At 41.3% G+C, this 14375-nt stretch overlaps 1 protein-coding gene across 2 annotated transcripts in view; it reads left to right on the top strand.

Annotated features, from left to right (window-relative positions):
- The window catches only part of OGFOD3 (2-oxoglutarate and iron dependent oxygenase domain containing 3), a 46187-nt gene that overhangs the window by 26266 nt on the left and 5546 nt on the right, over window positions 1–14375 (top strand). Inside the window, exon 9 of one of the 2 annotated variants that reach the window (XM_036394426.2) lies at window positions 8196–9949. The exons of the other annotated variant lie outside the window; for it this stretch is intronic. Within the exon in view, the coding sequence (XP_036250319.1) occupies window positions 8196–8341 (146 nt within the window). The 3' untranslated portion in view covers window positions 8342–9949. Of the gene's footprint in view, window positions 1–8195; window positions 9950–14375 lie in introns of those variants that run through there. 2 annotated transcript variants of the gene reach the window in all.

Raw genomic sequence — 14375 nt, forward strand, 5'->3', positions numbered from 1 at the left:
TCCATTCAGCCCCATCTATTCATTTTCAGCTTTTCTGCTGCAAGGTCTTTGCTCTTGATGTTGTTTTGGGGGAAGAAGGGGAAGCTGATGAAATCCAGAATTTTCTTTTTGGCTGTCCCTTTGCCAGGGGGGTGTATGGGCAGTGTGTGCCCTTCTGAAACAAAACAATGCACCAGGAGCAGCACAAATGTCCTTCATGGACACAGGAGAAAATTAATTACACTTTTCTAACACATCTCTGTTATCACAATTGTCAGGGCTCCTCTGGTTGTGTCACAGCCTCTGGTGCACAGTCCCCACTGATATCCTGTGAGCAAAGCAGAAGAGCTTGAGAGGTGAAGCACAATGTGAAGGCATTTGCACTTATTGTTCCTCTTGCTGATAAAATGTGTTTTGTGAAGGAATGACCCCAGGCTGTTTTCTGTTGCTGGTACAAGTTGATGTATTTTTTATGTTCATAATGTTCCTCTGCAATGTTTTTTTCTCTCCTTCTGTCTTTTTGGCTTTTCTTTGTTTGTTTTGTTTTACACTTCTTTTGATCCTTTGTGCTTCTCTTGCCACTCCAACTCCACTTTTAAAGCCACATGTTGATGAGCTTTCATGCTTCTCATTTAGGAGCTCCAGGCTTTTCTAGGGATGACTGTCATAATCACTGGTTCAGTTCTCATGCTTGACAGCTTATTTACTTTTCTGTATTGCTAATGCCACTGCACTCCTAAAACCTGGTGCTTGCCTCACACTTAGCCTGTATTTTTGGGGACCTGATTCTGAGTGCCAGAATAAGCAGGTTTCTTTTCCTGCGAGCAGCAATTTGTTGAAGTGTCAGTGGGGAGCAGAAAGGCATTGTTAGTGATGCAGCAGAGCAGAAAAGCAGCAGTTGGAAATCCAAGAAAAAGCAATTAAACCATTGTGGGATGTCCTGTTGGAAAGTGCTGCCTGGGCAAGTCCCAGTGCTGCTGCAGATGCATTTGCAGCACTGCTCTGGTGAGGATCAGTGTCAGCTGGGCACAGGGAGAGCTCTTCTGCCAGGAGTGGAGCCTAAATTAAAATGCTTTTCACTTCCCTCAGTGCTTATCATTGCAGATTACCCAAGAAGTCTCCAAGTCCTGACTCTCACATCGTTGACTGAACAACTCTCTAATTTATAGGATGATCTTTAACATCCCCTAGTTTGGTTGTTAGTGAACATTTAATAAGGAATTGTGATTTATGAACATTGAGGCTCTTTAGATTTTTTTTTTTAAAGAACTGAACAAGTCAGCACCAGTTCAAGTGTACAGACCTTTGGCTAATTCATAACCAGACATGGCATGGAGGAACACATCTTTCTTGTGCTCTGATGGGCTTCAGAAGTGAATATTTGTCTTTTGACATCACTCAGGACCTCTCTCTGCCACAAGAAACTCACTGTACCATGAGGAAGAAAATTCTTAGTGCCAAGGGATATACAACTTTGAAAATAATTTTTTTTTTTGTGACAAAGAAAGCAGATCTAAAGTAGAATCTGTTCCTTTTAAATATACATGGAAATTCTGTTACAAAATTCCATACTGGGATTTTTCCACCCCTTTGCACCAGGATTGCCTCTGTTTGAGAGACTGTAAGAAACAGAGCAACATTTTGAAAATGAGGCCCTTCAAAACAGAGCCCTTTCCATGTTAACTCTTCTTGCTGGTCTGAGACATGTTTTAGCAATCTGCAAGACATAAGGAGGAATAGGAATAAATGGCAAGCATCAAGGCTTTCCTTTTTCAATCCCAAAATTGGTATTCTTTCTTCTGCTGCTAAACTTGTCAGTGTTTAAAGTTTCATATTTTAAAATTTCATTCTTTTGCAGAGTTTTGGGTGAATTTGGGATCTGGCAATATTAGGCATGTCCCAGACTTCACTTGATCATAAAGGGTGGATGGAACTGCTGTTGGAATGAAATCCCAGTTCTGCTTCTGTGTTCTTTATTTGCATGTGCATTTCTTGGTTTGAAGGTCAGCTTTGCTGCACTTATTTTCAACTTGCAAGGGAATTTGTTCTTCATACAAGTAATTTATCATACAAAGGCAGAAGGAAAGGTCACAATCACTTCTGTGTGTTCCTGGGAGAAACTAATCTGTGGGGCAAAATGAATTCTGTACATTGGAGAGTGCAGTGTGACTCTTTAATCTCAAACCTAGTGTATTCTCACTTAGTGTTTCTGGAAGTGTAAAATATTTGATTTGAAGGTAGGAGATATTTGGGAACACCCCCCATACAGACACTCTCATCTTCCTCTGTATTCAATCCTCATCCTCCAGGTTCAGTCTAGATCATGATAATTGCCAATTCCCGCTTCAGTTTTGCTCCAATCAGTAAAAAACTGCAGCACATCTTGAAGTTAAATCAATATCAGCTGAAAGCTGAGAATAATTTTTTAAAAATCCACAGAAGTAGCTGTCAGTCCTGGTGAGGAACAAATGGAGGCAGCATTAGCAGCTGCAGGAAGCACCAGCCATGCAAAGGACAGCAATTCTTAGTGATTTGCAAAACTCATCACAAATTGTGCCAGGGACTGGTGAGGTGATTGCAAAGAGTGGTAGGAAAAGGAGAATCTGTTGCAGTCAGAAAATAGCTCCTTATTTCTCCTTATTTTGGTTTTGTTACCTGTGGAAGAATAACTTCTTCCAGGCAGGTTTTGTATTCTGATGGTGTTTGATGCCAGGTTAATGAAAAAACCACTATTTTAACTGGCAATAAAGCAATAAGTACCTTGGAGTGCAGGTGTTATTTGTGATTTTTCTGTGAGTGAGCACTGATATCACAAATGCACTGCCTTGCTGAGGCAGCTGTCACTGCGCAGGGCAGCAGTGGTCACCTCACATTTCCTGCAGCACTGGAAGGATGGAGCAGTGCTGGGGAATTGTCCACAGAGCATTGTGAAACACTTCCATATTCAGAATTAGCCTCTGAGGCTTTCCCCTGCCATGAAAACTTGGCTATAAATGACCACGTGTCCTGTTTGTGCCTTTGTGTAATCCATGTGCAGCCCAATATTTCAAAAATTTGAGTTGATATTGGTCAAGAAAATATGCAGCAAAGCTGAAGGCAGAAAGCAGTGGAAAAATCAAAGAGTTCCTCCATGAAATTCAGGTAATGTAACAGATGAAATAAAACAAAATTCCAAAGTAACTGCAGGTTCAGCTGTGTGGTTCAGCAGTGAGGGTTCATTTCTTGGTTCCTAAGCTGTGTGTCAATGTCACAGATGCTCTGATGAAGCCTCTTCAAGGGCTGCTTTTGGAATAATTGAGCAGCAGAGGTTACCCTTGTGCTTATGCTTCAGTGTTTTACTCAATGTAAGGATGAATTCCTTCTTACCAGAATCCAAAACCCAGAACTTGGGCATCCATGTGATTTGACCAGAGCTCTGCTGGACACGGCACGTTTGGCAAGGTCAGGAAAAGCCAGACAGATGATGCTGAGGTTGTTAAAGGGGGTTGAAGCTGCAACACTTTGTTCTTAGTGAGAACTTTTTGTGGGAGTCCCATTCTGAGCCCTGGTGCAGCTGCTGTGACAGAGCAGAGCAGACCTGGCAGCACTGGCTGGGAGAGGCTCAGCCTGCAGGGGAGAGCTGGAAAATGTCCCTGGGGAGAGGAGATGGAGCCAAAAGGCCTTGGGGAGACTCATAATTGATGTGGAGAGAGCAAATATTCACTTTTCACTTGTAAATCCCCCCCAGGGCTGTCACACCTTCAGACAGAGTGGGAGCTGCTGATTTTGAGCAACCAACTGTGCTGGTAGGAGAGAAGCAGGCAGGGATTCTAAAAATCCAGCAGCTGATACCTGAAAATGTTTGTGTACTTTGTGTATTTATTTCCTGTGCAGGAAATAAATAAGTTCATTCATTTTCTTTAAAAACTCTAATCTGGAGTATTACCAGGCCCTTCTGAATTCAAAGTAGAAGCAACTACTTTTCTGAGTGTTGTTAATACTGCAAATTACAAACTGGCTGTAGGAGACTTCACCATGTGAACCAGTAATTTTATTGATAACAGCAAGAAATTTCTGTCTAAATTAAGCTAAATATGGGACAAGTTTGTAATTAGGATTTGATACCCATTGCAGGTAGTTTTTTTGAGGTCATAGGGCCTAAATTTTTATTTTATTTCAAATTTAATTTATTTATTAAAATTAATTATATAATATTTAATAATATACATTATTATAATATATTTTAATAATATATATTATTAAAAATAAATTTATAATTTTTTAATAAATAAATTAAATTTAATTATTTTATTAAAAATAAATTTATAAATTTAAAACATTCTTGAAATCAATTTGTTTTATTTATTTTTAATTTATTTAAAAATTTATTTATTTAACTTATTTTAAATTTAATTTTATTCTTCTGTGCTCGACATAAATGTAGCAAAATGGTTCAGAGAAGCTTGTGCCCTCTCTTCTGGGGTGCTTTCTTCACCCCAGATCAGGGCACTTGCAGAGTCAGTTCAGGTTCCTCTTGTGGGATTTGCTTAAAGCATTGAAATTCTCCCAATTTATCATTTTAAAATAAATAATTGAATTAGTTAAATAAATTTTATTGTGTGCTGGTAGAAAACATTATTACCAGTTTATTTGCCTAATGATGTGATGGAGTTTCTTGGACACTGTACATGAGAATGAATTGGAGATTAATCCTAAACAGATGCAGAGGATGAGAAGACAACTGTTGTGCATTTTCCCTGGCAGTGCTTCTGTCTGGCTGTCACTCAGCAGCTGAGATGCAATTTTTCCTTCTTTCCTGAGGAACATTTAGAGCTGATAAATGTTAGGCAGAGAGTGGAAGCTGTCAGTGCATGAGATGAAAGATCTGTGGTGCCAAATAAACTGTTCCTGCTTCCCTTTAACCAGGCAGAGGAGTTGCTTCACAGAATCACAGAATTCCCAGAATCACTGGGTTGGGAGAGACCTCAAAGATCATCGAGTCCAACCCAGCCCCAACACCTCACCCAAACCCTGGCCCCCAGTGCCACATCCAGGCTTTGTTAAACACACCCAGGGATGGGGACTCCACCACCTCCCGGGCAGCCATTCCAGAACTTTATCACCCTTTCTGTAAAACACTTTTCCTGCTATCCAACCTGTATTTCCCTTGGTGCAGCTCGAGGCTGTGTGCTCTGGTTGTGTCAGTGCTGCTGGAGAAAGAGCCCAGCCCCAGCTGAGCACAGGCACCTTTCAGGAGCTGTGAGAGTGATGGGGGCAGCCCTGAGTCTCCTTTTCTCCAGGCTGAGCACCCCCAGCTCCCTCCCTTCCCTCTGAGCAGCAGCTCAGTGTTCCCAGCCATGGGCAGTGGATGGGGCTGAGGCTCTTCCCATTCCCCCAGCCCTGCTTTGCTTCCCTTCCCTGGTGTCCAGGGAGGAGAGCAGGGGCACAGATGGGATGGGAATTAACATTCTCTACCCTCTTTTTGAACATTTGTACTGATAAAAGATAATGTACAGTGGAAAGAGTGTGGTTTTGCTTCAAAAATATTGTAAAGGAAGGAAGTCTAAAAGAAATTCTTCCCCAGTGAGGAAAAAGCATCTTTGACTATAACCTTGTACAGTTACCCAGAGACCCCAGTTGATGCATATGGGAGCACACTGATATCATATATATGAAGACATATTTATTAAAGAAAGAACTTAAAAGACATTCAGTATAGCCAAAAAAATCAATTTAACTGGCTTAACACACTGAACTTTGTCTAGCTGTGAATTACTACTACTTCTAGTCAGAGATCAAACAAAACAGCTTGAAAGTCAGTTTAAGGCAAAGTTTTGGGTGAGCAGGTGAGGGACCAATAATAATGTACTTTAATGAAGTTGAAATATGGTTTAAAAGGGGAAAAAACCCTCATGACACAGGGATTTTGTATGGAATCCTTGAGGACAGCACTGTTCATTGCAACACTGGTGGGACAGGGGCACGTTGCCTTCATTTAGTTTTTCATCCAGAAAAGCAGGACAGCCAGGTGGGAATGAGCTGTGCCCACAAATGGATCTGTTCTCTCCGTGTCTGACTTCACCCATTACTGAGGGGCAGGCACAGAAGGGATGAAATTGCTATGAAAGCCTCTGAAGTGCACTGTGAGCATTAGATGTGAGCTGCAGCTGAACATGAAAGGAACTCAGGGGTTAGTGGGGAACCCATAAAGCCAGTCCAGGTTTGTCCAGATCCCCCTGTGTGCTGCTCAGGAGGATGCAGGCAAAGGAACTTCTGGATCTTTGGGGTCCCTTTTAGAAGACAAACCCAGTGATGTGCCTGGTGCCCATTTCAGCTGAGGAGGTGGGTAAGGGCTGGAATAGCTCATGTTGTTGTTGTTGTGCAGACTTTGGGCAGGCTTCAGATTTTAAACAAACTCAAATGTGAACAGTGGGGGGAAAGCCTGAGCAGGAAAGCCACGTGCTGTTGGGGTGAGGGAGCTGTGCAGGTGAGAAATTTTGGCTTCCTCAGGAGAACTGGAGCAGTCCCATGGAGCTGTGTCAGTTCAGAGTTACCTGCTGGACATCAGGCATCAAACCTGTACATTCTCAGAAGAGTTTATTAATGTGGCAATGCAGAGGGCTACATTCTGCTGTCCCATTGAGAGGGATGGCAGTGTGCTCTGCTGTCAGCATCAAAGTCACTGCATTTCCATCTCACCTGGTGCCACCTGAGGCCCAGAGTGTCCCCAGGCAGGGTAGTGATGGTCAAGGCTTGGGGCAGGCACAGCACTGAGCACTTGTATCTATAAAAGAACTGCCAAGCCCATGCATGGACGGAGTGGCTCTTTCTGAGGAGAGTGAATTTGTGCATGGCTGATGTGTGACTTTGTGACCTGATCAGAGCAGGCACAGAAAGTGATAGCAAACACTTGGTGCAATGCTGACATCTGCCACAGCTGCTTGGAAACCTGCTGAGGTTTTGTCACAGAAGGCTTTTTGCCACCTCTTGGTCTAAAATCAGAGCCAGGACTAGAAGGGGAGCAGGGAGGAAATCAGTACAATTTGCTGACAGTCACTAGAGTTGCACTTTTTTGCTTTTAATTGAGGCAACTAAGAACTGGCTGCCGTGTTCTTGGCTTCCTCCTGCCTTCTATAAAGTAGCTTTGGTGGGATTCTGTGGCAGCAGCTCTCTGGCCACAAAGAGAAACACACAACTCTCCCAGGCATTGCCTGAGAAAGTCTGTTAGAGGATCAGAGAAAAGAAAGGGAAGCAATTGCAATCTTAACTTGCTGCACCTGTTGCTGTGAACATGGGGAATGTGTTATGGAGATTTGTTTCCCAAAGGGTTCTCTCTTAATTAGCCACTGGTGATTTGATTGGAGGACCAGTCAAGTCTACCTGTATCATAACTGTCTATAAAAGCAATGGGTTTCTTAATAGAGATAGAGATTGATCAGCCTTCTGTGAATCAATGCTAATTATTACCCACTGTGATGATAGGATTGCATGCCCAGCTTTGTGGCACCAAGGATTAATGTATGTTTAAAGGGTTAAAAGCTGTCAGAGTGCAGTGTGAGCTCATAGCATGAAGGGTTAATGTATATTTAAAGGGTTAAAAGCTGTCAGTGCAGTGTGAGCTCATAGCATGAAGGGTTAATGTATATTTAAAGGGTTAAAAGCTGTCAGAGTGCAGTGTAAGCTCATAGCATGAAGGGTTAATGTATGTTTAAAGGGTTAAAAGCTGTCAGAGTGCAGTGTAAGCTCATAGCATGAAGGGTTAATGTATATTTAAAGGGTTAAAAGCTGTCAGAGTGCAGTGTGAGCTCATAGCATGAAGGGTTAATGTATATTTAAAGGGTTAAAAGCTGTCAGTGCAGTGTGAGCTCATAGCATGAAGGGTTAATGTATATTTAAAGGGTTAAAAGCTGTCAGAGTGCAGTGTGAGCTCATAGCATGAAGGGTTAATGTATATTTAAAGGGTTAAAAGCTGTCAGAGTGCATTGTAAGCTCATAGCATGAAGGGTTAATGTATATTTAAAGGGTTAAAAGCTGTCAGAGTGCAGTGTGAGCTCATAGCATGAAGGGTTAATGTATGTTTAAAGGGTTAAAAGCTGTCAGAGGGCAGTGTGAGCTCGTTGCAGTTTGTCTGTGGTCACCTGTGGGCTCCCAGGTCACTGGAGAGCAGCAGAGCTGTGGAGGGAGAGCTGCCGCTGATGGCAGAGCTCCCCTGAAGGGTTAAACTCTTGTCCCTGCAGGCCGGGTGTCGTTTTTCACCTCGGGCTCGGAGAACCTGCACCGGGTGGAGAGGGTGAGCTGGGGCACTCGCTTTGCCATCACCATCTCCTTCAGCTGCGACCCCCAGCACGGCATCGGGGACCCCAGGGCCACAGGGCAGCCCTGAGGGACAGCAGCCTGCCAGGGCTCTTGGAACCTCAGCTGCAAGCAGAACTGCCCAGCTGTGGCAACAGCTGGCACACACTTGGATTTCACAGCTCCCTTTCCAGAAATATTGCAAATGGTGGCTCAAGGACCATCCTAAATTTGATGCACTCTGAAAATGGTTTGACTTCATGTGCCTAGGGGACAGACTGCAAAGAAGAGAGGATGGGCTCCGCAAAAACGAGGGAATGGGCTCCACAAAGAAGCAAGAATGGTCTCCACAAAAAAGAGGGAATGGGCTCCACAAAAAAGAGGGAATGGGCTCCACAAAAAAGAGAGAATGGGCTCCACAAAGAAAAGAGGATGGGCTCCACAAAGAAAAGAGGATGGGCTCCACAAAAAAGAGGAAATGGGCTCCACAAAGAAGCAAGAATGGGCTCCACAAAAAAGAGGGAATGGGCTCCACAAAAAAGAGGGAATGGGCTCCTCAAAAAAGAGGGAATGGGTTCCACAAAGAAAAGAGGATGGGCTCCACAAAAAAAAGAGAATGGGCTCCACAAAGAAGCAAGAATGGGCTCCACAAAAAAGAGAGAATGGGCTCCACAAAGAAGCAAGAATGGGCTCCACAAAAAAGAGGGAATGGGTCTCCACAAAAAAGAGAGAATGGGCTCCACAAAGAAGAGAAAGTGGGCTCTTCGTTTTAAAAATATTTTTAAAAAATTTTTCAGTTTGAAACATACAAACAATCTTTTGGGCCATGCCTTGATGTGACTCCCCAGGCTGCTGTTACCTGTTCACTTCTTCAGTCTCTTCATTACTAAGGTGGTGTAGAAAGTCTGACCTCAGTGAATTGAGCCTCAGTTAATTGAGACCTGAGTTAATTGAATGTTCCTGTCTAGAACACACCTTCTGTTGAGAGGGATGGATTCTCTGAGTGTGGGATCAGTGGGGAATACCCTGGGCCTTGAACTTTTTTTAAAATTTAATTGCTACCAATTCAATATTCAGGAAGTCTGTCAGTAGCTATTTTTTGATTTCTCTTTTCCAGTTTAGTATGAAGACTTTTTTTGTTAATGAGAATCCTGAATATTAAAATGCAGGTTACTCCAAGAGGAGCTGTGTGCAAACACATGCATAATCCTGCCAAATACTTTAAGGTTTTTAGTGCAGTCAAAGATTTCTGTGGGTCAGGAGGTTGATAAATAAACGGTAGAAAAACATAATTTTTTTTTTCTCAATCAAATTCTGAAATAACCACATTGATCTGGTTTATTACCTGGGTGTATAATTTCTGGATGTATAATTTCTGTGAAACACTGAAAATCTAGGAATGTGCTTTGTTTTTGGTTTTTTTTTTTAATATTAATTTTATGCATACGGTTTAGAATTTTTTTTGTGGAAATAATAAGTACTGGGGGGAATTACAGTGAAGATCAATATAAAGAGGAATAAGAGGACACTTGGACTTGTGAGGGCTCTCACTGGGCACACCAGCAAGATTAGTCCTCTGTAATTTCATTTCTTTGTTCTGAAACCTGAAAAAGTCTTCCTTGTCTGTACTAACCAGGGAGAATTGTTAAATTGGCTGGATGCTAGGAAATATTAAAGTCACTTGGGTTTCATATTGAAATACTTGTCTTAAAGCCGTTTTTTTCTAAGGAATTTGCATTACACCATATTTTAAGTCTGTGTGAAAGCAGACCAAGATCACCAGCATCTTCAGTGGATTGAGCTTGATTCAAATGTAGTTTTAAATGAGATTTAAATGTAGGGCAAAAGCCTGACATGAATGGCCCTGTGTTTGCTGGTTACTCCTGTGAGTGGCACTTCTGTCAAATCCTGCCCAACAAGATCATCTCAGCCCACGGGGGAAATCTCAGCTCCTCTCCTCTTGTATTTTCATCTTCTGAAGATCCTGTGTCCTGTAATAACTGCAGCCCATGGTGGGAGCTGATGGATGTTCAGAAATAAGATCAAGCTGGTTTTTGTCTTTTGGAGTTTTTAAGCCTCAGTAATCTGGGCAATATGGTGACCAAACCTGTGATTTGTTGGGGAATTTTGCACTGTGCATGGTAGGAGAGCTCTTCTTTGGAAAAAAGCCAAATATTTTGTATGTTTTAGTGCCACTGAGATTCTTCTATTTAGAGCTTCAATATCCAGACTACTAAAAGCAATGCCTAAATCTAGGGAGAATTTAAATGGCAAATGAGGAAATAAAGTGCAATATAAAAGTTTGTGAAGGTGGCCTCCAGCAGGAAGCAGTAATTGCAGAACGTTCCTGGGGCACAGTGGAATTTGAATTCACTGCTTAATAAGAACAAACTTGGTTGAATTTATTTTAGGCCACTTAAATACCCTGAATAACTTTTTATTAAGGGTCTCTCCAGTAATGGCATGTAACTCTGAACTTGAAATATATTAATTTCTGTCCTCTTGGAGGCTCAGCTGCCTGTTGCTACTGGGAACTGCAGGGCTCTGATTTTTTAGAACTCTCACTGCTCCAAGGGCAGGATTTCTTCAAGTAATGAAGAAATAATTCAAGTGGCATCAATCTGATGCCAAACTGCTGCAGAGAAGTGCTCTCAGCTGAGCAGAGGTGATGCCAGAACGTGGCTGGGTGTGTCCCAGCTGTGTGAGGACCTTTCTGAAGAGTTAAAGTCAAGAAAGGTCAGAGCTTGTGCGCTGGGAATTGGGGCCCAATGCTGATGGTAAAATTACAGCTTTGCACCTGAAAGCAGACTCATTACAAGTGTCTGGGAATGCTGGGTTGGATTTGGGAATAAATTACTTGAAAGGAAAGGGAAAGGCTGCTGGTGTGAAAAGCCCCAGAGTAAAATAGAAAATGCAGCAGGAGAGCAAGCCAGATTGGACTCCCTACAGTGAGAGTGAGTGGAGCCTCCTGAGGACTTCTGGGAAGTTGTGCTACTTTTAAAACCATATTTCCATTCAAATGTTTCGTGGAATATCAGGAACTTCTGAAAAATTGACAGGTTTTGTGGTCACATTAGGTTTTTAGTGTACACCTACCTTTCAGTCCTGTAGCATGCATTCAATTTTAATTTTTTTGTCCCCTGTGATTCTGGGAACTCTAGGTGGGCTTCTTGGCATTTCTCATGGGTAACATTTTTATTGTGTAAGCAGTTATGGAATCATTGTGGCTCTGAATTCCTTGTAAGTCAACTGAAGGTTTAGGAAGATACATTTCTGTTGAGATTTTCCTGAATGTGTATAATCCACCTGAAATATTCTGCACCAACCATGGTGGGTGAATTCCTGTATAATCCACCTGAAATATTCTGCACCAACCATGGTGGGTGAATTCCTGTATAATCCACCTGAAATATTCTGCACCAACCATGGTGGGTGAATTCCTGTATAATCCACCTGAAATATTCTGCACTCCATCTCAATTTCAAGTCCAGAAATGTTTACAAGGATATCAAACTTACAGAAAGATTTTAATTTGGATTTTTAGCAGAAATTCAACTTCATGTCTTATTTTTAAGGTCAACAGCTGTGTGCTTTGGGAGGTTGTAGCACCTGATAATAGCACATTGAAATAAATTAGCTGAAAAGGCATTGAAGATCACTGTGACTAAGGAAATCTGGTTTTGTTTCTTCAATTGCATTTCTTGGTATTGAATTGCTCCCTCGCAGCTCTCCTTTCCCCATTAAAAGAAGATTATTTTGTTTTTAAAGAGCTCCTGGTGTTCCTTCTCCATCCAAATATCCTTGCACAGTGTTTGCAGGGGATTTGCTTCTCTAAGCTGCCCAGGGAGACCTCTGTGCAATATTTTTGTCTTGTCTAAATTCTAAAACCAGGAAATGCTGCTGGAGGTCAGGGCTCTCTGAGTGGGGAAGAATAAATACAACGAATCTACCTTCTCCAAGTGAAAAAAAAAAAAAGTAGAATAAAAATCAATTAAATGAGAAGAAATTAAAAATAAAATAAATAAAATGAAATAAAATGAAATAAAATAAAATAAAATAAAATAAAATAAAGTAAAATCCCAGCTCCCTTTTCTGAGTCTTTTGTGGAATTCCAAGCACACATTGCAGGAGCAGCAGAAGAGTTATTTCCTCTCTGAACCCCAGGTGGCTCTGGCACACACGGATTGTCCCAGCCTGGGAAATGCAGCCGAGGCATCTCCTGGAGGGTGGGAATCCTCAGCTGAGTGTCCCCTGCTCCATGGCAGCACCCTGGGAGCTGCAGCTCTGCCTTGCTCGGGGCCTTGGGAGCACCCTCAGGAAGCTGAAAGTTCATTTGACATCCTTGGCTGAGCCCTGCTTTCAGCTCTCTCCTCCTGATTCTTAATTTATCCCCCAAAATAAAAAAGTGTGGCCATTTTTTATCTTCTGTGAGTGCTGCTGGCTTTGTATAGCTAAAAAACTGAAATTTTCCAGCGTGGGCTGTGCAAAAGAAATAAATAAATGTCTGATTTCCCAAGTACACATCTTTTGAGTGTGTCCATCATCTCCCCTCAAATCACTCATTTCACCTCCCACTTCTGTCCCAAGTAGAGCTCAGGGCATTATTTATTCACTGACTGGCTTGCTAGCACTGCAGAGCAGCTGGTTTTTTCCTCTTTTCCTTTTAGCTAACATGAGGTAAAATTAATTTTTACAATTAATTAATCGTAAAAATTGTAAATTTTTATTATTTTCTATTTATTAATAGAAATCCTATATTTATTAATAGGAATTTCATTAATTTTTATTAGTATTTATTAATTGTATTTAATATTAAATAGTATTTCTATTAAATAAAAGTATGATTAATTAGTATTTAATAGTATTGAGAGCATTAATAGTATTAATAGTATTTTTATTAACAATAATTATTAAATTGTATTACATTAAGTAGTATTTAATAGTATTAAATATTATATGACTATTATATATTAATATTTATATTTAATAGATATTAGTATTGAATATTACTATACTATTAAAGAGTACATCAATTAGATGTACTATCTAATTCAATTAAATTTTATTAATATGAATTTAATGAATCTCTAATTAATCTTTATTAGAATTATTTCTAACTCCATTTCTGGAGATTTTTCATTCCTCAGCATTTGTTTTATTCCCAAATACTTCTGTTTTTCTTCTAGCAGAGGCATTGTCCATGTTTAGCCCAATTATTTCAGAAATGTTTCTTTCCGTCTTGCCTGTTTTCCTGGGAAGATGAAATAAGGACAAGGTGAGCATTATTGAGCATTCTTGTGTTTCCTGGTACCTCCTGGACAACAAGGAGGGAATTTTGGAACAGAGACCAGGGTGAGTCAGACCTTGGGACCACAAGAGATGCCTTGCTTGAATAATTCTTACTCTGGAATCAATAAAGCAGCCTGGAAGTACCATCTGCTTTATTTTTGTAGTATTGAGATGCATCTAATTAAAAATATCTTGGTTTGCTGCTGAATAATGCTGAGGCTGCCCAAGGAACCCATGGTGGGTGAATCCATGAGCTGCCAGGTCAGGCTGATGGTTCAGAATGAGCTGCACTGAAACCTTCCCCTCTCTGAAGGAAATATTCTATTTATAGGGAGAAGCTGAGATTTGTGGAGTGTTCATTGTTCATCTTCCATGTTCCTGGGAATTTCTTGGATTAGTCCTCCAGTGTCCAAAAAAATCTCATTTTAGACACGGACACCCTTCCTGTTCTTTTATTAACAAACCACAGCAGCCCCTCCACCCCCCAAAAAAGCACCAGCTGAGTTCCTGAGCCACAATTTTCCTGTTCAGACACCTTGAGGATTTGTCTCTTTCTTGTTCCTCAGTTTATACAATTCATTTAAGCTGTTTGTGTAGATGCCTGGACACTTTGCTGCTGACTCCACAGAAAAAAAAAATAAAATCTTGCTGTTTTCTTTTGAGAGAGCTTTTCCCTGCCAGGGGAAGGTCTCTGGGTGGATTCCTACCTTGGAGGTGACCTCTCAGCGTATGAACTTGCCAGCCAGACCATTAAATCTTGTGGGAATAAACAGAGGCAGCTCCTAATGGAGTCATTCTGCATGTCTTGGCTCAGGGTGGTGGCTTCTTCCATCCCC

This window comes from Molothrus ater, chromosome 19 (assembly GCF_012460135.2).
Source record: "Molothrus ater isolate BHLD 08-10-18 breed brown headed cowbird chromosome 19, BPBGC_Mater_1.1, whole genome shotgun sequence".
Classification (NCBI taxonomy): Eukaryota; Metazoa; Chordata; class Aves; order Passeriformes; family Icteridae; genus Molothrus; species Molothrus ater.